The sequence below is a fragment of the Sorex fumeus genome, unplaced genomic scaffold (genome assembly GCF_029834395.1).
Source record: "Sorex fumeus unplaced genomic scaffold, SorFum_2.1 ptg000009l, whole genome shotgun sequence".
NCBI lineage: Eukaryota > Metazoa > Chordata > Mammalia > Eulipotyphla > Soricidae > Sorex > Sorex fumeus.
The window spans coordinates 27,962,636-27,984,177 of NW_026606066.1; the positions used below are offsets into that span (position 1 = coordinate 27,962,636).

Sequence of the window (21,542 nt, forward strand, 5' to 3'; positions counted from 1 at the left end):
ATAGATAGATAGATAGATAGATAGATGATAGATAGATAATCGGTCAGGATAGATAGAACATTTAGATGAAACGTTTAGATAGAAAATGGATAGATAGAACGTTTAGATGAAACATCTGAATGGGCTCTTCGAATTTAAGCTCATACTAGAACTGAGTACTCCTATGTGCTTTTTGCAGTGTATAATAGCAAGTAAGGATATACGCTGCCTTCACAATATCACTATGATATGAAACAGTGCAGCAATCTGTTTGGTAGGGGGGGAAATCGTCTATATTATGATGTAGTCAGGTTTTTAAAATCAATTTTCTTTAGTAAGTTATAGACAAAAATATATCCAATTTTGGAGGGGGGCCTCCAGGGGCAGATGTGGGCCTGAGGGTGGGGTTATAAAGGTCTGCTCAGCCCACTAGGCAGTGGAACTCTGGGCCTTTCAGGGACACACTCCGCTGGCCGGGATAAGGTACTGTGGATTAAACCCACAGTCTCACACAGGCTAGGAATGTGTGCCATCTATTTGAGCTATATCGCCTTCTCAATATATTCATTTTAATTATTTCAGATCTTTGAAACATCAACTCATTTAACATATTTTTGAGATGACATTAATTTTTAACAGACTGCCTTTGTTTTAGGGGTGCAGTTTCACACCTCATAAATATATTACCATACCTACCACCAGAGTCAGTCCATTGGACATTCTTGCTGAGTCCACTTTTTTTTCCTTTTTTTTTTTAAATATAAGAGTACTGCTACTTGTTCAGCCATTGATTAAACTGATTGAGTTGGGCATGAACTCCACATTACTTTTTTTATTTAGAATGTTAATTTTATTTTATTATTGTTTGACGATGATGATGATGATGATGACGTTTTAATCACCATAATATACAGTTACAAAGCTTTCCTGTTTGAGTTTCAGTCATACTATGATTGATCACCCAACCCTCCACCAGTGCCCATCTTCCACCACTAAGGTTCCCAGTATCCCCCCATCCCACCCCTCCCCCTGCCTCTGTGGTAGACAGTCTGCCCCATACTCTCTTTTGTATTGCTTGTTACAAATAGCATAAGATGTCACATGGCCACAAGAGTGGCTGCATGCTCCTGAAATTCTAAAATTTTAGATAATTAGGTTCTGGAGAAATCTCTGCAACGAGCTGCTGTGCTCAGCTCAGAGATTCTTTTGTGTGTCTCTGAATTATGGCTGTTAAGGAGCTTAAGTAGCGGCTGGAGGCAGCTTGTAGTCATGACCTCTAGGGTCCCATGGGGACCAGGGGATGAGAGGGACTGGCCCATCTCCTGTCCCTTGAGGCCTGGAGTTTGCTGTCACTGAACCCATGTACCTGCACTTCTCATTGAATTGTGGAAGTTTAGGGGGCAGGTAAAGGGATGACGCCTTCCCCCATCTGAGGCACCCCAGTGAAGTCCGCTGGGCTTAAAGTCCAGAGGCATCTCTGCAGCAAGTTGCTCAGTTTGGAGGTTCTTTTGTGTGTCTCTGGATCGTGTCTGTTGTTTCCATCTTTTCCAGAGAAGTAAACTATTAGCATATGCCCTGATGGGTGTGCCTGCTTGCCTGTTGAGCGCCGCTGGCCCTAACTGCGGCTTTTGATCTCTTTTGAGATTTATGGGTTTCTGAAATAAGGCCGATGAATGAGCTCGTATAGATGAACCAGAGGTGGTTTGTGGTGTGGCTCCCACATACCTAACTTTTGGCTGTTTAATTTCTTCGTAAACTTGGCCCCTAGCTGTTGGGGTCCGGCCAAAGGCACAGAGACAATTTTGGGGTATCAGGAAGTCTAAAGTCACCATCAGGCTACTGATGCACTCGCCCCGCAGGTACAGCTTGACCTGCTGGCAGCACCATACCCCCAGTGAGTCCACTTCTTGTCTCCCTCTCTTGTAATCTCAAGTTCTGCAGTTTTGGTGTCACAAGTCTATTCCTTTGTCTTGTTTTCTGTATCCCACATATGAGTGAGATCATCTAATCTCATTTTGATTGTATTTCCCCTTCTGGTTTTATTTTACTTAGTATGATCGCCTCTCCATTTCCTCCAATCATGTTGTCGCTAAAAAGCAAAATTTTCGTTCACCTATACCTAAAAGGGCTGGAGCAATAGCATAGCAGGTAGGGCGTTTATCTTGCACGCAGCTGACCCTGGTTTAATTTCTCTGCCCCCCTCAGGGAACCTGGCAAGCTACTGAGAGTATTCGGCCCGCACAGCAAAACCTGACAAGCTACCTGTGACATATTCGATATGCCAAAAACAGTAACAAGTCTCACAATGGAGACGTTACTGGTGCTCGCTCGAGCAAATCGATGAACAACAGGAGGACAGTGCTACAGTGCTATACCTAAATAGACTTTCATACCTAAATAGACTTTCTTTGTGTATATATACTCCGCCTCTTCTTAATCCACTCAGCTGTCATTGGGCACTTGGCTTATTTCAGTAGCTTAAATATTAATGTGTATTATCTCTGCAAATTCAGGTTTTTGTGTCCTAAAGATAGAAACCTAAGAGGGAAACTGCAGGCAGACATGGTAGATTTGTTTTAGCAATATCTTAGAGTGCACCAAGGGACAACAAATTAGAATATATCATAAAAGAGGCACTTTTTTGATAATGAAATATTACTGCTTAATAGGAAACTGTAATGGCAAAGGAAATTCTGTTAAAGCTCCAAAAGTTGCTGCTTAGAAGGGGAAGGAGTATTTGTTGATTTCACATTTTTGTCATTTATGGGACCATATTTTCCATTCAGAAATTAACACAAAATGGGGCCAAAATGATAGTACAGCCTGTAAGATTTTTGCCTTACATGCAGCTGACCAGGGTTTGATCTTTGTCATCCCATGTTGTCTCCTGAGTCCACCAGGAGTGAGCCCTGAGCACTGCTGAGTGTGGCCCAAAAAACAAAATAAGTAAATAAATATAAATAGATACAGAATACAGTGCTGAAAGTATATCTTCTTAATATTTTTATGGTTCTTTATTTTAATGTTAAGTATAGTGATTCCTTAATATACTCTGATACAAGTTGAAAATGTGGTTATGGTTCCCTGTGAATTTACATGAACTATTTTTAGAAATCACAGTGTCTTCCAGGCAGATGACCAGTACGCACATGAAAAAGTGTTCAGCATCACTTATCATTAGGGAAAACCATATCAAGATGATAATAAGATGCCCTCTCACACCAGTGAGAATGGCACATATCTATGTGTTGATGGGTATAAAAGGAAACCTCATCCACTGCTGGTGGGAATGTTGTTTGGTTCAATCCCTGAAGAAAAGGTCTCAATAATCTTAGAATTGAACTGCCAGGGCTGGAGCGATAGTAGAGAGGGTAGGACATTTGCCTTGCACACGACAAACCAGGGTTCAATCCCTGGTATCCCATATGGTCCCACAAGCACTGCCAGGAGTAATTCCTGAGTGCAGAGCCAGGAGTAACCCCTGAGCATTGCTGGGTGTGACCCAAGCGATAGCACAGCGGGTAGGGCGTTCGCCTTACAAGCGGCCAACATGGCCGACCCGAGTTCGATTCCTCTGCCCCTCTCGGAGAGCCCGGCAAGCTACCGAGAGTATTGGATATGCCAGACACAGTAACAACAAAGTCTCCAATGGAGACGTTACTGGGCCCGCTCGAGCAAAAAAAAAAAAAAAAGAATTGAACTGCCATATGACTCAGCACTCAGCAATTCTACTTTGGGGCATCTATTCACTTGGTCACTTGATCACTTGACTTCCCGTTAATAGTTGATTTGCTCAAGCGGGCACCAGTAATGTCTCCATTTGTCCCTGTCACATGTTAGTGTAGCCCAATGGCGTCTGTTTGTTCTAGGAACACAAAGAGTCTCAAACCGATCATTCAGGGTCTTGACGAAGAAGTCTGACTATCTGGTAGGTGGGCAGCCATGCGGTCTTTTGATGTCCCATGGAATCCAGTCAGTAACGGCTCTAGTCCAGCGGTCGTCTCCAAATCTCATTACGTGAACAGCCCATCTGATTTTCGACACCTTGGCAAACGAGACAGCGTTCCTGATTCTTGACCCTCGACGGAGGTCGGAACTCCGGATTCTTTCTCTCATTTGAATGAAAGGTGATATTCCAAGCATAGCTCTTTCAATTCCTCTTTGGGAGACCCGAATAGCATTCTAGGGCATCACTAGCAGACCTCCACTACCTCCACTACCCAGACGCCACCACGCTCCAGGACGCTTTCCGGACACTCAGGCCGAGGCTCACTCACGACTGAAGCCCCACGGAACCAGATAAGTGGAACTCTGAGACCTTGGACTCCAGGCTCAACGGACCCCGGGACAGAAATCCTCTGCTTGCTCCTACCAACCACAGGTGATGAAGGTATTAAAACCAGGAGCCCCACCCTACCCTGCCCTGTCTGCTTCCACCAACCACCAGAGACCCAGGGATTGGATTACGCACAGAAGACCCACCCTACCCCTACTGGTACCAGATAAATACCTCACTGGCAGACCTCCACTACTTCCACTACCTCTACTACCCAGCCGCTGCCTTGCTCCAGGATGCTTTCCAGACCACGCAGCCGCAAAGCGGCCGTTCAACACATTATAACACACTTAATACCCATCTTCCAGGATTGCCGCTCCATAATTGATAGGGTTCAAATATGATTTGAACCATGGGAACACCTACAAGGACAATTAGAGGCCATCCCCCTCAGAGAGCCTGGCAAGCTACCGAGAGTATTCCACTGCCCACACAGCAGAGTCTGGCAAGCTATTCGTTGTGTATTCCATATGCCAAAACCAGTAATGACAATGGGTCTCATTCCCCTGACCCTAAAGGGCATCTATTCCCACGACCAAAAAAAAAAAAACCTCATTCAAAAGACATATGCACACCATTGTACATTTGAAGCGCTTTGTACAATAGCTAAGATATGGAATCAACCGAGGTGTCCAGTGACAGATGAATGGATTCTGAAGAAATGGTGTATTTATACACAATGGAATACTATGTAGCATCAAGGAATGATGGAATCATGCCGTTTTCTGCAACCTAATTGGAACTGGAAGGTATGTTGAGTGAAGTAAGCCAGAATAAGAACACAAAATAATCTCACTTATCACATAGAATAACTGGATGAAGAAATGAATACAGTCAATGAGGAATGCCTGATTATCCTTGACCCCAGAATATAGGGTGGAGAAAAAAAAAGAAATCAAGGAAGGAAGGAAGAAGATGAGAAAGGGAAGTAGTTGGGGAACAGTTATGTCGGTAATGTGGGAGAGTGGGAGAGCTATGTATCTAAAGCACATACTCAACAATACTGAAAACTTGAGATCTAAACTACAAGATCAAACTTTTAAATGTGCCTATCAAGTAATAGGTAGGGTGGGAGTGGGATTGAGATAGAGCATGGGAATACTTGAGGGAAGTTGACACTGGTGGTGGGATTAGCTTTCGAATATTGTACGCTGAAAAAAAATGAATATTGTTTCCTAAAACTCATCTATCAATAACTTTGTAAACGTTGGCTCTTTAATAAAATATTTTAAAATTCAAGGAAAGAAATCACAGGGTTTATTTTTTTCCAGTGCCTTATTTTTTTCATTAGGTGCTGACTTCTAATCTTAAACAAAAGCTTGAATAAAGTTTATTAATACAAAATATGGTCTCAGAGCCAGAGAGATAATACAGAGGTTACAGTGCTTGCCTGGCATGCAGCCAGTCTCAGTTCATTCCCCATACAGTACATGGTCCCCCATTCTGAGCAAAAGTGATCCCTGAGCACAGATCCAGGAGTAAACCCTGAGCAACAAGGGGTGAAGCCCAGAAACATCAGCAACACCAAACATCACCTCCAAACCAAAGTGAAAATGAAATTGTTGGAATATTTTAGGGGTAGAATTTGAGAGTTAATGAACCTACAGTTTAATAATAGTATCTGGCATAAAAGTGAAATTGTAACAGGCACTAGGCCTTTAAACAGGTTTCTGGCCTGTATACATATATGTGAGCCAACTGACTGCTGCTCTTTTAAAATAAATTGCGTTACTCAAGAGACCTAAAAGAAGCCAAATTGCTAACACTGATCACTTCTCAAATTAAAATGGAATAACCATCCCTCTATAATATCAACACTGGAATAGTGTCAGTGTAGTAGTAATCAACACAACCTCAATAGCTTAGACTGCTGATGATGAGTGATGATGGACAAAATGTACAGTGAACAGATCACAGATTATGGAGTCTACAATATACTCACTAAATGGAGCACTTCTCTCTCCCACCCCGCCCCCTACCCCCAAGGTCTACTGGAAGGGAAAAAAATAACACATCTTATGGCATTTCAGAAGAAGTTTGCATCAATTAGAGAAGATTTTTTTGGAAACAGTTTCTATCACTTACATCTAAATTTTAAATTTCTTTTTTGATTCCGTTTCAGTTGGCAGTTGGTTAAGTTTTCAGTTTCTCCCCCTTGTCCTTCTGTCAGTTTTCAAGTAGTTAATTATCTGCAAGCAATACAGTAGAGGAACGTGTCATTCTTAAGCAAATATTTCAGTCCTTTGAAGATGGGAGAATAAACATTTAGAAGTACAAATACTACTCTGATCTGTTGTGAGAATCTAATTTTAGCTAATTCTCCTTCTAAAGAGAAAAAAAGAAAATAAGGGCAATCAAGGTGAAAAGATGGAGACAATGCAAACATGTTATATATGCATATATAGGCAGTCTGACAAGTAAAGACTTACTTTATCTACATATTTCTAGTTCCACAACACTTCTTTCACAATAGCTTTTCTAGAAACATTCAATTTGGAAAAAATGCTGCATATAGTTACTATTTTTGGTTGTGATTATTCTGTGAACTTGTCTCATTATATACTTTACATAATGCTTTGCTTTTCCTTCTTTTCATTTTCTCATTCTTCAATAATTCCAACATCCCTGAAGTTTTCTATGTTCTCCTTAAAAACAGGAAACAAGTGCTGAAGTGATAGCACAGAGGGTAAAACGTTTGCTTTGCACGTGACCGACCTGGGTTCCATTCCCAGCATCCCATATGGTCCCCTGAGCACACTCAGGAGTAATTCTTGAGTACAGAGCCAGAAGTAATCTCTGTTCATCGCCAGGTGTGACCCAAAAAGCAAAAAATCACGAATCACGAATCACGACCATCCTGTTATTCGTCGATTGCCTCGAGCGGGCCCCAGTAACGTCTCCTTCATCCTAGCCCTGAGATTATATTCAAGGCTCTTTAGGAGAATGAGACCCATCATTGTTACTGGTATTTAGCATATTGGGTACGCCACGGGGAGTTTGCCAGACTCTGCCGTGTGGGCAGGCTACATTCGGTAGCCTGCCAGTTTGTCCAAAGTAGGAATGAGATAATAAGATGTCATAATAAGATGTCGCATGGCCGCGTGCATGTGTGTGGATCTGTGAATATCTATGTGTGTATAAATATCATGTCTTTGTGTATATCTCTGTATGCATGTGTATAAATATCATGTCTTTGTGTATATCTCTGTATGCATGTGTGTGGAACTGTGTGTAGGTGTCTGTGAGTGTATGTCTGTGTTCATGTTTGTGTATGTGTTGATGTATATCTGTATATACCACTGTGTGTACATGTCTGTGTGTCTCTTGTGTATGACTATGTGCATATGTGTTTGATTGTGTCTGTGTAAGTTTGTGTATATATCTCTGCTTATCTTTGTGTGCATGTGTTTCTATGCATATCTGTGTGTCTATTTTGTGTATATTTTTGTGTGTCTCTGGGTGCTTTTGTGTGCACTTCTGTGTCTGTGTATATGTCTGTGTGTATGAGGGTGCCTGTGCCTATTTGTGTATATGTCTATCTGTTTTTATGTCTAAATGTCTTTATATATTATATATATGTATACACACATATATATCTGTGTCGGTGTGTATATGCAGATATCTGTGTGTCTGGGTCTATGATTGGTTCTCTTTGTATGCAGGTGTGTGTACTGTGTCTCTCTCTGTATGCATGTGGGTGCATGTCAGTGTATATATGGATGTCTTTGTATATGTCTTGTGTGTGCATGTGTGCATGTGCACATGTGTGTCTGTGTCTGCATGTGTACAAGTGTTCATCTGTGTTTATATCTCTGTATTTGTATGTCTGTGAGTATGCATGTGTGTTGTATCTGTGTTTTATGTGTATATGTCTCTGTGTTGGTAGATTGTGTATGCAAGTGTGTCTGTGTATATGTCTGTGTGTATGTGCATACATATGTCTGCTGTCCACATATATATCAGTGTTTCTGCATGTCTATGCTTGTATCTGTGTATTATATGTCTTTGTATGTTTCTATGTGCATGTGTTTCTATATATACATATATACATACATATACACACACATATATATGTCTGTGTCCCTGTATGACAAAAAGCAAAAAATAAATCAATAAAAATAAAAAAACTTAAAAAATGAAAACAGGGAACATTTTGTGGACCCCTTTTAATTTTTTTGTGCATGTGTCTGCTGAACTCATTCCTAGGAAAATTAGTGAGGATCTGTTGAACCTCCTTTAATAACCTGGCATGATTTTGGAATAAAATTGGTGTTCCTTAGAAACAAGAAGAGGCTTCAAAAAATACATATTTTGGACTGGAAAGATGGTATAAGGTCAAGGTGCTTGCTGCCTTGCATATGGTCAACCCCCCAATCTGATTTGAATACATGGCACCACATATGGTCCCTCAAGCACTATCAGGGGTGACTTCTGGGTACTGAGTTAGGAATAGCCCTGAGGATCACTGGGTGTGTCCCCTCTTAAAACACATTTCTATAGAAAGTTACCATTACTAAATATTATAAGAGACAGTGGTGATATTTAAGGAATTTTCTTTGAGGGTGTTATTTTGGTTTTAGGGCCAGACCTGACTGTAGTCAGGAATCCTCCTGGCAGGATTCAGAGACCATATAATGTACCACTGATCCAGCACCTTGCCATCTGTCCTCTCCAGCCCCCAAAATGGTGATCTTCTGCTGCCTCAAAACTTTCTAATGACACAGAATGTGATCTTTTTAATTGTTTAGAAGTATTATGTAGGGGGCAGAGGTATAGCACCACAGTTAGGACCCTTGCCTTGCTCGTGGCTGACCCAGGTTTGATTACTGGCAGCATGATTTCGGGACCCATATGGTCACCCTAGCCCTGCCAGGAATTATTCCTGAGTGCAGCAGAACCAGTGGCAAAAAACAAAACAAAACAAAACACCTAAGTATGTTGCATGGCAGAGCCTGGCAAGCTACCTGTGGCATATTTGATATGCCAAAAACAGTAACAATAACGGGTCTCATTTCCCTGACCCTGAAAGAGCCTCCAATGCAGTAGCGTTGGGAAAGACAAGTAAGGAGAGACTGCTAAAATCTCAGGGCTGGGAAGAATGGAGACGTAACTGGCGCCTGCTCTAGTAAATCTATGAACAACGGGATGACAATGATACAGTGATACAGTGAAGTGTTATGTAGTTGGGGCCAGAGGAACAGTTTAGTGACTGAGAACACCTCTGCCTTGCAAGTACAAGGACTTGAGTTCAACCCCCTGCACATAGTGAGCCCCACATGCAATCAGTAAGGCCCCAGCCTCTCTAATGGGTAGAGCATGGCAGTTCTGCTCCCTATGGTCCTGGCTTTGTAAGTAGTTTCCAGCCACTCCACAGCTTCGTGTGTGTAAAACAAAAATGACATACACAAAAAATGGTGTCAGGGGATGGAGCAATAGCACAGTAGGTAGGGCATTTGCCTTGCATGCAGCCGACCTGGGTTTGATTCCCAGCATTCCATATGGTCCCCTGAGCACCGCCATGAGTAATTCCTGAGTGCAGAGCCAGGAGTAACCTCTGTGCATCACCGGGTGTGACTCAAAAAGCTAAAAAAAGGGGGAAAAATGGTGTCAGCTCTGGCAAGCAACACAGCTGAAAGACGTGTAAGCACTGTGGCCAGGAAGACCACGAGCGCCATGACTGAAGAGTGTCACTCTCGATGTGCACTGTGGCCTGATGTCCAACCCTTGTTGACACCACAGCTGAAACGGTTGAGCACAGCAATACTGCATGTGCATGTGCTCTGCCTATGGTTCTCACACTATGAAGGGAAGAGAATGAGGTAGATATTCTCCCTTCAGCTCTTTCAACCACCTCCTCCTCCCAGTTCAATCAGTCCATAAAGATCCAGCTCGTCCTGGGTCCTTGCACAACACTGTGCTCTTTCCAGTTATCTTCTTAGCTTGGACACAACATCTTAGATTAGCTTTCAACCAAATACTCTGTTTCTTTAGCTCACTACTCAAAGCATCAATAATTGAACACATATACAAACTGTTCCTGGCCCTGAGACTAGGTCAGCTGCATGCAAGCAAGAACTCTATCTGCTATGCTATCTCTCCAGCCCCACCAAACCACGTTTGATTCCTGGCACTTCATATGGTCTCCCAAACCCCACCTAAGCACTGCTGAGCTTGGCCCTAAACAAACAAAACACAAATGGTATGTGAAAATTGGACAGGGACATTATAACAGACAATATGAGTTTCCTAGTTTTATTCTTTTCCTTTTCCTTTTAATTTTGGACCATTGCCAGTGGTACTCAGGGCTTACTCCTGGCTCTGCACTCAAGGATCACTCCTGGCAGGGCTCAGGGGAGCATATGTAGTGCTGAGGACCAAAACTTGATTGACTGTGTGCAAGGAAAGTGGCCCATGAGCTGTACTATTGCTCTGTCTCCAGTTTTATTATTTTCTTGGGAGACGTTACTGGGCTTCATAGAGCAGTGCTTAGGGGCTATTCCTGGCAGTTCTCTGGGGATCATCTGTGGTTCCAGAAATAAAACCAGGGGTTGAATGCATGCAGAGCAAATGCCATAAGCCTTGTGTGACCTGTAAATTGTATCATACAATTTCAAAAACTTGAAAGACATTTTAGATGTCTCTAGAGAATAGATTCTTTGAGGTATTCTTTGGATATAGGCCTTGAGGAATTAATACCAGTGGTAACGCCTTGACTCAGCCAATCAATGTGGCTGTTTGAGAAGACCAACCATAGGTGGAGGATGAGGGTGGAGCTGAGTCTTGCTAAACAGCCTCTTGCAGCCACTGTGGGTCCCTTAGGAGTCTGCAAAGATCTGTCTTAGGATGCTAACTCATGCAAATAGAAGAATGATAACTTTTCGATATAAAATCTCTTCTGGACTTAGGTTAATTCTTCTTTTTTAATATTTAATGTTTTAATGCTTGCCAGCATTAGCCTGGCAAGCTACCCGTGACATATTTGATATGCCAAACACAGTAACAACAAGTCTCACAATAGAGATGTTACTGGGCCCACTCGAGCAAATGGATAAACAATGGGAGGACAGTGCAGTGCAGTGAATGTTTTAATACCAAATCATCTTTTACATATTTAAGTTCCCTTAAGGAAGAGAGTCTGTTATTAAACACCCAGAGGGTAGATTACTTGCATCATTTAGAAGAAGAAAGTACAGGGGTGAGTCACCCCTGTGTTGACTTGGCTAGAAATGTTGTGATGCAGCTCTCAACATGTGCTCCCTTGTGGGAAGGTTGCTCCTTCCCACAAGAGCATGGACCAGCAAGGGAACTAATACGTGTATGTTACCCACCCACACCCCATCTGACATCTGTGAAGGAACTGAGGAGACTCGTGATACTGGTGTCCAACAACAAACTAGCCCGGGCTCATTACATGATTCATGAACCATATACATTCCTTTTTAGAGAAGCAAATGTATCCAGGGATTACCAAGTAAATATTTTTTTCAAAAGGGATGTTTATGTGTAAATAAGCTTCTCTTAATGGATATTTAAATATTAGAAATAGATATGAATTGTTCCTCCAGATGATTCTCAGGAGACCATGCAGTACCAGGGAGATGGACTCTGGGAGTTCTGTGTGCAAAACTTGCATGCCTACCCATGGAGTTATCTCCCTGCCTCCCCCACATTTTTGGGGGGATGGTGAAGGCAGACCTATCAGTGCTCAGGGCCTACTTTTGGCCCTGCACTCAGGAATCACTGCTGGTGGGCTTGAGGGATGATATGGGTTGCTGGGGATCAAATCTGGGTTGGTCACATGCAAGGCAATGTTCTACTGACTGTACCATCGCCCCAACCCTACTGATCCTTTCCCAATCTTTACTTCTTTCTGTTTTTCAGGGTTGTTTTGCCTGTTCATATCTGCTTTTGAGTCTCGTGATTTTTTTTGGGGGGGGGAGGGTGTTGTTTGTGTTTTTGGCCCCAGGGCTTACTCCTGTTTCTGATGCCACAGATCGCTCTTTGCAGAGCTCAGGTCCCAGGGATCAAACCTGTCAGTTGCAAGAAAGGCAAGCGCTTTTCCTGCTATACCACTGCTCTAGCCCTGCTACTGAATCTTTCAATTTCAGTAATACTTCTATTCAGTTCCAGATATCTTGCCCCAATATCTGGAGGACAACTTTCTTTTTGCCTACCGTAGTCACTCCCTGGAATGCATGCGTGGCTTTCTACACAGAGACCAAGATTGGGCAATGATCATTGCTATTCCACTAAAAGCTGACATCAACTGAAATTAATCCTGATTTACAGTGCAAGTCTTCCACTGGGAGTTAGAAGTAAAGGTAAAGGTAAAGGCCCTCCCGTTGATCGTCGATTTGCTCGAGCGGGCCCAGTAACGTCTCCATTGGAGACTTTGTTGTTACTGTGTCTGGCACATCGAATACTCTCGGTAGCTTGCCGGGCTCTCCGAGAGGGGCGGAGAAATCGAACTCGGGTCGGCCATGTTGGCCGCATGTAAGGCGAACGCCCTACCGCTGTGCTATCGCTCCAGCCCCGGGAGTTAGAAGTATTCAATAGAATCCAGAATTCCAAAATAATTACGAGACAGATTATGACTGTGTATATTTTGTGTAGGTGGGAAGAGAGATTCCAGATGTTTCCTAGTCTGCCATATTCCCAGGCAACTCTTGACCTTCCCTTTTATTCTAATATATTATCCCAATGTGGCTTCACTTGTTCTGTGTCATTCTGAAACTCACAGGTCAGCCCATTAAACTGTAACCTTTGCTCACTATCTGCTTAAGGTCCCCTTAACTTCTGTAATTTCTTAGTGCCAATAATAAGCCCTGGTGACCCTCACTGCTCTTTACATTCGCTTGTGTTAATAGGCTTCCTAACAGTACTGAAGAGGCACAAAACCAGGTTAATGAGTATCATTGCAAATTCCTGTTGTCTACCTGGAGCTGAATCTTTACTGCCGTTCTGCGTTTCTTTGGTTCATACATACCCTTTGCACACGCCATACCTCTCCTCTCTTTGATATATTTTTAAAATGTTTTATTTTATTGACTCACAGTGAGAGACAGTTACAAAGTTGTTCATGGTTGGGTTTCAGTCATACCATGTTCCAACACCGTCCCTTCATCAGTGTACATTTGCCACCATCAGTGACCCCAGTTTCCCTATCACCACCATACCTCCCCACTCCAACCGAGCAACCCACCAGCCTGCCTTTGGCAGTCACTTTTCTTCTCTCTTGTGTGTGCTCTTTCTCTTTCGTTTTGGGCATTAAGGTTTGCAATACAGGTACTGAAAGGTTATTATGTTTGCCCCTTTTAGCACTCACTTCTTGTCCAGATGTTTCACTTACTTCTTAAGCCAGTAGCCTAAGTTTTTGGCAGGTTGACTTCTGGGTGAACTCAGTCCTGAGATGATGGAGTCTGGCTGGAGATACGGTGGCAACTTTGGAGTGATTGCTGGGGCTCTGTTTGGGTGGGCATTGGGCTGACCCATCCACTTCCAGGATACACTTGCATAAGCATCTCTTCTCTCTTTTTAAGTTTAGGCATTTTTCTAATATTATGAATCAATTTTTATTTAAAATTCTACTATAAAATAAAATCAGTTTCTCTCCGGCCATCCCTATGGTACTCATCATCTAAAAATGCAAGTTTGGGCTTTGGAATCAAGGAAGATCTGAATTTGGATACTTTATAGCTGTGTGATTTTGGGAAACATTTAATTCCTCAGAGTGGGTTTTTTTCTGCTATCATAAAGATTTCCAAATATTGTAGGGTGGCCATGACGGTTAAGTGACACAGTATACACTGAGTCCCTATAATGGAGTGACACTTAGTTGATGTATAAAGCCTCTCCTCCAATTCTTTGTCCGAAATCTAGACATCCTATTCCACCAATCTTAGTTTTCAAACTCTTTTAATCAATATTAATTGTTGGGGCCTGAGTCATAGTATGGTGGGTAGGGCATTTGCCTTGCAAGTTGCCAACCCAGGTTCGATCCCTAGTGCCCTATATGGGTTCCTGAGACCTCCAGGAGTAAGCCCTGATCACTGCTAGATGTGTCCCCCAAACAAAAATTTGTCAATTTGAGGGAATTAGCACTACCTACAAAAATAGTATAATAGGGCCAGAGAGGTCGTAGAGTGGGTAGGGCCTTTGCCTTGCACTTGCTAACCTGGATTCGATTCCTGGCATCCTTTTGGTCTCCCAAGCGCACCAGGAGTCATTCCTGAGTGCAAAGCCAGGAGTAACCCCTGAGAATCACTGGGTGTGGCCCAAAAGTCTAAAAAAATATATATAATAAACCTGCCATTGGAATCAATCTTTCCAGTGTTTTTTTTTTCCCCCAGTGTCTTTTCAATGTCAGAATTTTCTAATTTTTAGCTGCAAAATAAATATGCACAGGGGATGTATTTCCCACATTTTGATCATATTACACAATGTTTTTCTTTTTTAGATCAAATAGTCTCTGGGTACAAAGTTCCCCCACTATTTCAGAGCAGAATCTTCCTATTTGTTTATGATTAGGTGTATTTATCTTGTGGGGTATGTAAATGCTGTTATCCTTAACTTGTAAGAATTTTTGTGGTATCTTCAATCCACAAAATCCATGTTGTTCAGGGTCAGTTTAGTGTTTTGTGTGTGTGTGTGTGTGTGCGCGTGCGCGCGCGCGCGCACATGTATTGTACTCCAACATGTAAATCAGGCAACCACAGAATAAATACCTCCACTCCCACTTTTTGGGGGGTAGGTGTCAGAAATTGAACACAGAAACTGTGTAGTGCTGGGGATCAAACCCAGGTCAGAACATACTAGGCATGCACCTTAACTCCCATACTTTATCATTTTAATGTACAATTCTGTTATTTAGTATAGTGACAATGTCATACATTCAACACTTCATCTATTTCCATAACATTTTATTCAAAGGAACCCAATAGTCATTAAAGTGATCTCCCACTCAACTCCCTCCAGCCTCTGGTCACTGATCTGTCTCTAGAATAGTATTTTCTGGGCATTTCATACAGAATCATACAGCATGTATCATGTTTTGTATGGGTTCTTTCAGAGTGTGTGTGTATGGCCAAGGTTTACTCATGTTGAAACAAGTATCAGTGCCTCCCTGTTTGGGGCTGGATACATCCCATTATATAGATGTACCATTTTATTAGATAGATGTTCATTCATACAATAGTTGGATATTTGATTGTCCCCACCTTTTGGCTATTTTGAACAGTGGTAGTAACATTTACATGCTTTTGTTTGAAAAACTGGTTTTAATTCATTAAATACCATGAAACGGTATATAATTGTATAATTATAGGATCACATAATACAGTATATTTACTTTGCTGAATTCAAATACTGGGAAGTACTTCAGAAAATAAAACTCTGAGGACTTATGTGATAGATAAGATTAAAGAACCAGGGGCTGGAGAGATAAAGTGTTTGACTTGCATGCGTCCAACCACATGGTCCCCCAAACTTGCGGGGAGTGATTCCTAAGTGCAGAACCAAGAATCACCCCTGACCACTGCCAGGTGAAGCCCCCCCAAAAATCAAATAAAGCAGAGAATAAAATTCAAGTAGTAGAGCACATACACAGGTAGACATGTGCTCTACCACAGGTGCTTTAATCTCCAACACATCCTTCTTCCAACCCCCAGCAATACCAGGTTAGCCCTGGCAACCCCCCAGCACAGGTATAGCACTTGTAAAAATAACCAACTGGCTGGAAAGAGACCAAGAGGTAAGGGTTTTGCGGGCACATGGCTGACCCAATTCAGTCCTCAGCACTACGAGTAGCACCAGCACTGCCAGGAGTCACCCTTGAGTAGAGCCAAGAATAAGCTCTGAATGCTGCCAGGTGTGGATCAACCCCTCACCTCCCCCAATATAATCAAATATAAGTAATCTAGCTTTGTAATTTATGTTTTGGCTTTGAGGTCACACCTGGCAAGGCTCAGGGGTTACTCCTAGCAGTACTCAAGAGAAATGCCAAGAATTGAACTGGGCCAGCCACATACAAGATAAGCACCTTACCCACTCTACACTCTAGGGCCTCTAGTGTCTGCTTTTTATGAGAGCCTTGTTCAAGCAGGAAAAGAATTACCAGTTCAATTTCATCTTATACAAGACAGAGTTTATTATAGTTATCCAATTGCTTAATGTCTTTCTGAAAAGCATAAACTCCACCTTCACCCTCCATTTCACAAGACTTAAAACCACTTTTTTTAGCCTTTCTTGGAGCCCAGGACCATGGGGTGGTTAGGAAAGCTTTGGCACATGTAATGTCACCAGGGATTAAGCTCAAAGCTATGGAGCCACCTTTTAGGCCCTTGGGAATCCTTAACAGGGCTGTCAGCACCAGGGTTTGAACTCAGCCCTGCACTTTCCATCAACTATCCTCTGGGCACTGAGAAGCGTGTGTCTAGCCAGGGTCCAATCCTTGGCACCACATGGCCTCATGAGCATCACTGGGTGTGGTCCTCAAAGCCCCGTGCAACCACAGGGATGAGGCACTTACCAGCTAGCCTGGCCGACAAAGTACTGCTGAGCATGACCCCTTGAAAAGCTTCAGAGGTCCACCCCCAGAAAAATGAACCTATCTTATAGCCCCTTCTCTCAGTGAATCATGAACAGTGGGACTGTCCTGATTGACTCAGTCCACACAGCACTCAGCAATCATTGTTGGGCCCTAAAGTATTCAATTCCCATTTTAGAGTCATACCAAGCAGTGCTCTGGGTCCATGAAGTGCTGGAGACCGAGGTCTGGCCTCCTACATACAACACATGTGCTCTAGCCCCAAGCCTTTAGTTCTTAGGAAGTTGACATATTTTAAAAATCAATTGTGTGAAACCAGCCAAGTCTGCTTCCAAGCACTGTAACTCATGTATATACAAACATTTTGAGGAACTGTTGGTTTTAATAAGATTTCAGACACTCAAGACACCCAGTATTTCTATAAACAAAAGCCCTATAAATTAACATGGTGAAGAACACCACACACGAGAATACCCAGAAAAAGTACATCAGGATCTTTTCCGTCAATAGGGCAACTGCTGCAGTTTCCTCATTTGGACAGCACCTGCCTGAATGCGGGGTCTTCTTTGTGTTGACCTAAATTTAAGTTAAGTACAAATCACAGCAAAAATTAAAGTTTTCATCTTTAATGAAATGACTGGAAATAACATACATTTCCATGACACCCATACTACAGTGTTCGGAGTCACAGTAAGATACACAGAATTACATCCGTAATTATGATGAATGCCAACATTTCAAGCAGTAATTTCTGTTACATGGCAAACAAAATCAAGAAAGCCACCATCAAACAAAAGAGACCCATAGCTTCAGACAAGGCAAATCCCAGGATAGCATATGAGAAGAGCTGCTGCTTCAGCGAAGGGTTTCTAAAAGAGACACAACACACACTTATTACTATAAAGTTATTATTTGGATTTCTAATTTGATAAATGACAAAGAATCATATTAGTAATGCAGAAGTCTGTGTGGGGGGAGGGTTTTTTAAAAAATGGTTAAGTGGTCAAAGATTTACCCAAATCTCTTTTATTTTACATCTGGCCTTGCCCCAATTTCTAATCAAATACGGCTAGGTAGGAAGCTGTGGCTATATAATATATATAACCTTGTATTCAAGAGTGCAGACTCTGAAGCCAAATTGAGCTGTATTTTCTTATTTTTTGGTTCTGGGGCCACACCCAGTGGTGCTCAGGGCTTATTTCTGGCTTTGCATGCAGGATTCCTGGAGGACTCTGGAGACCACTTAGGGTGCAAGGAATGGAGTCCAGGCCAGTGTGCAAGGCAAATGCCCTACCTGCTGTACTATCACTCCGGCTCCTAATTTTTCTTTTTTTTGGGCCATACCTGGCGGTGCTCAGGGAATCATATAGGATTCTGGGGATGTGAGCTGCACTCAAGGCAAATGCCCTACATTGTATCATCACTGCAGCCTATATTGTTTTCTGACAACTACTACCTATGACCTTGGGCAAGTGGTATAATCTGTCTCTAGTTTTTGATAGGTCAAATGAAGTATATTTCCAAAGGGGTGTTGTGAGCATTAGGAAATAAAACACACAAAGCCCTACAAATACAATGCAAGACACAGAGCAAGCACTGAATACACTTCAGTGAATTGCCCGAAGTGAATTTACTTCACTAGTTTTCTAAGTTTCCCAACTATTTCAAGCAAGCTCTTAAGTTAGTTTTTTTGGCAATAGTTTTACCTGGCATAACCAATGATAAGGCTGCCAAACACTGTTCCAATACCAGCACCAGATCCAGCCACTCCTACTGTTGCAGCACCTGCACCAATAAATTTGGCAGCAGTATCAATGTCTCTGCTGATTGCACTGGTCTGAAACTCCCTCTGGATTAGCTGAGACACACCATTCTGGGCCCCATTAAATACCGTTGAGCCCTAGAGAACAGGAAATAAAGGCAAAGGTCAAATCAGCAATCACAGCTGTTTAATTACAGTACTGTCAAAAAATGATAACTACACCTCTCTATCGAGTGGCTCAGCACCAATGGGAAGTGGCAGAACACTAGAGCAAAATCAAGGGCTTATTAGATCATTCTCATCATGATGTAATAACACTCTATCTATTTTACTGGTTTGTTGAAAATCAAGAAACAGTGCAAAAATAAGCTTTTCAGTTAATTTTCACGAACTATAGCTATAATAATGGTAAAACTAAAGGCAATCCAAGTATAAATTTAAATATAATACTGTATTTCATAACTAACTCAGGTGGGTGCATACATTTCTTTCTGTGATTGATGTCTATACATTTTGGATACAATTAGGAAAAGGATTGCCACAAACCATTAATGAGTTGTTCTCTGCCCCCTTCTATTTTTCTTCAATAAAAACAATACTCAGTAGTGTTGCTCAATTTCCACAATTAATCCCATTACCTCTCCAGTCCTTGCCTCTGGTCGAGATAACACTGATGCTGATATTGGTCTGTAGGCAACTCTGGATCCAACTCGGATCTAATAATGAAAAAAGAAAAAAAAAGACTCTAAATATTAAGAATACAAATAAAGACTCCAAGGACCTTTCTTGTACCATGAGTTCTAAAAGAGGAAATAGATATCAGAAAGCCCAGACTTTTTTTTTTTTTGGCATTCACTCTTGACTTTCTGGCCATTTTAAATGCAAGAAGCAATTGTTATAGCTTTAAAGTCACTAATAAAATTTTAATGCCCTTAAAACTACAATTACCTTAGGGCCACAATTCCGATCAGGGGGGGGAAAAAAAAAAGGAAAACCCTTCACATTCTTCAGTAAATCGAAATAGACCAAGAACAGAAAAGATTGTGAGGATCAGGATAAACGCCTGTCATTTAAAAACAGCCCCGAAAATGAGCTTCCACCGATCCTCAGGAGAGGCCCATGGGCATTCACGATAAAAAGAAAAAAAGCAGATGAAGCAATTCCTGCGACTAACTCCGACCATAAGGCCATATTCCAGTCCAACTTCTCTGCCCTTGAGTGTCCACTGTGCTAAGGTCACAGAAAATCCCATCAGAACCGCGGCAGGATTCTCGTAATCTAAATCTTCGATGCACCCAAAGTCTCCAAAACTGGGGTGGCCAGCCGGGTTCCGGGGCAAGGCGGAGAGCTCGTGGGCCCCCAGCTCCCGGCCTCCCGCCGCCCACACGGACCCAGGCGAAGTCCCTCCCTCTGCAGCAGCGAGTTTGACCTAGAGACAGGCGCCGCTGCGGCGTGGCGGGGGACTAGTAGGCCTCGGAGGCCCCTCGCGGCACTCGGAGCACCCCCCGACACCACCAGGCGCCTGCAAGCCGGGAAGCACGCCCGCGGGGAGGGGGGGAAGGGCCCACCTGGGGCCTCGAGGGGCCAAGGAGGGCTTGACCTACAGCCGGGGGAGGCCCGCCCGCTAGGCCGCGGCGGCCAGGGCCGGCTCAATCTGCAGCCAGGCAGCAAAGGACGAGGGGGGAGACGGAGGGGAGCGAAAGGGCGAGCGGGGAGATCCGGCCGCGCGCCCCGCCCGGAGGTTGCCCCATCCCAACAGCGTGGACGCTCCGGGCCAGGAGGCCGGGCCCACCACCCCCTTCCCCCATGCCCCTCACCCCACCCCAGGCCCAGCCCGGGCTACGCACCAGAGCCGGGGTGCAGGCGAGCTTGGCGCAGGCAAACATCTTACAGTCTTCGGGGGCGGCGCTGCTGGAGGATTCGGGTGGCAGGCGAAGTGGGCTCCTCTCCCGCTTCCTCTCTAGGGGCGCAAAGAGGCTTAAGGTCAAGTGCCCTCCAGGGGCCTGTCCTTCCCGACGCGGTCCCCGGGGGCTCCCGTGCACGCCCGTCCGTGCGGGCCTCGTGCCCAGCCGGGCGACAGCACAATGAATGGGTCCCCACTGGCCGCTGCTCCGCCCCGGCCCGGCCCGGCTCCCGCGCCCGGCACTTACCTTCCCCGGAGGTGGCGGCGGCGGCGGCGGCGGCAGAGGTCGAAGGAGTGGGGCTGGGCGCGCAGGCGCGGGGCGGCTCTTATCCACGCCGCGGCACCCGGATGGAGAAGGCGGGGAATCGCGTGCAATAGGGAAGACGCTCAAGGTCACTTTGTAGCAACTTTATTGGTAACCCGGCGGGAAGGACAAGGACAGCCACTCGGGGATGGGGAGGGAGGAAAAAAATGATAATAAATAAAAAAGAAGAAATGAAGAACAGCCCTGGCAGGCACTACGAACCAGGTTGCTTCGCTTTGGATTTGGGCTGGAGGGAAGATAGACTTTTGCTTTCATTTGATGCCTTTTATTGGAGTGAGATTTGCTCTTCCATCAGTTGCTGTATAGTTGTAATGGGGTCCCCGTCCTGGCCCCTCTTCAAGTTTGTGGAGCAAAAGTCCGAAAGGGGTCATTCAACTGTTTGAAAGATTTATGGTTCTCTTCTCGCAGTAAGAGGAGGGAAGGAAGGAAGGAAGGATAGATCCAAGGGAGGGAGGGAGGGAGGGAGGAAGGAAGGAAGGAAGGAAGGAAGGAAGGAAGGAAGGAAGGAAGGATAGATCCAAGTGAGGGAGGGAGGGAGGAAGGAAGGAAGGAAGGAAGGAAGGAAGGAAGGAAGGAAGGAAGGATAGATCCAAGGGAGGGAGGGAGGGAGGAAGGAAGGAAGGAAGGATAGATCCAAGGGAGGGAGGGAGGGAGGGAGGGAGGGAGAAAGGAAGGAAGGAAGGAAGGAAGGAA

At 43.8% G+C, this 21,542-nt stretch overlaps 1 protein-coding gene across 1 annotated transcript; it reads right to left on the reverse strand.

Annotated features, from left to right (window-relative positions):
* Nucleotides 1-17,469: 17,469 nt before the first annotated feature.
* Nucleotides 17,470-20,927, reverse strand: ATP5MC3 (ATP synthase membrane subunit c locus 3). The gene is made up of 5 exons (XM_056110369.1): nt 20,772-20,927; nt 20,469-20,581; nt 19,260-19,337; nt 18,566-18,759; nt 17,470-17,728 (listed from the first exon to the last, which is right to left on the reverse strand). Exons 2-5 carry the CDS (start codon nt 20,505-20,507, stop codon nt 17,614-17,616), a joined length of 426 nt encoding a protein of 141 aa, XP_055966344.1. The 5' UTR covers nt 20,508-20,581; nt 20,772-20,927; the 3' UTR covers nt 17,470-17,613.
* Between the last annotated feature and the right edge of the window lie 615 nt (nt 20,928-21,542).

Excerpts from the sequence above, each read along its gene's own strand:
- ATP5MC3 (XM_056110369.1), bottom strand. The coding sequence starts at position 20,507 with ATGTTTGCCTGCGCCAAGCTCGCCTGCACCCCGGCTCTG. Across the intron at positions 19,338-20,468 it reads TCGCCTGCACCCCGGCTCTG|ATCCGAGTTGGATCCAGAGT; the intron begins GTGCGTAGCCCG and ends TTTCATTATTAG. Across the intron at positions 18,760-19,259 it reads CAGAGGCAAGGACTGGAGAG|GGCTCAACGGTATTTAATGG; the intron begins GTAATGGGATTA and ends CCTGTTCTCTAG.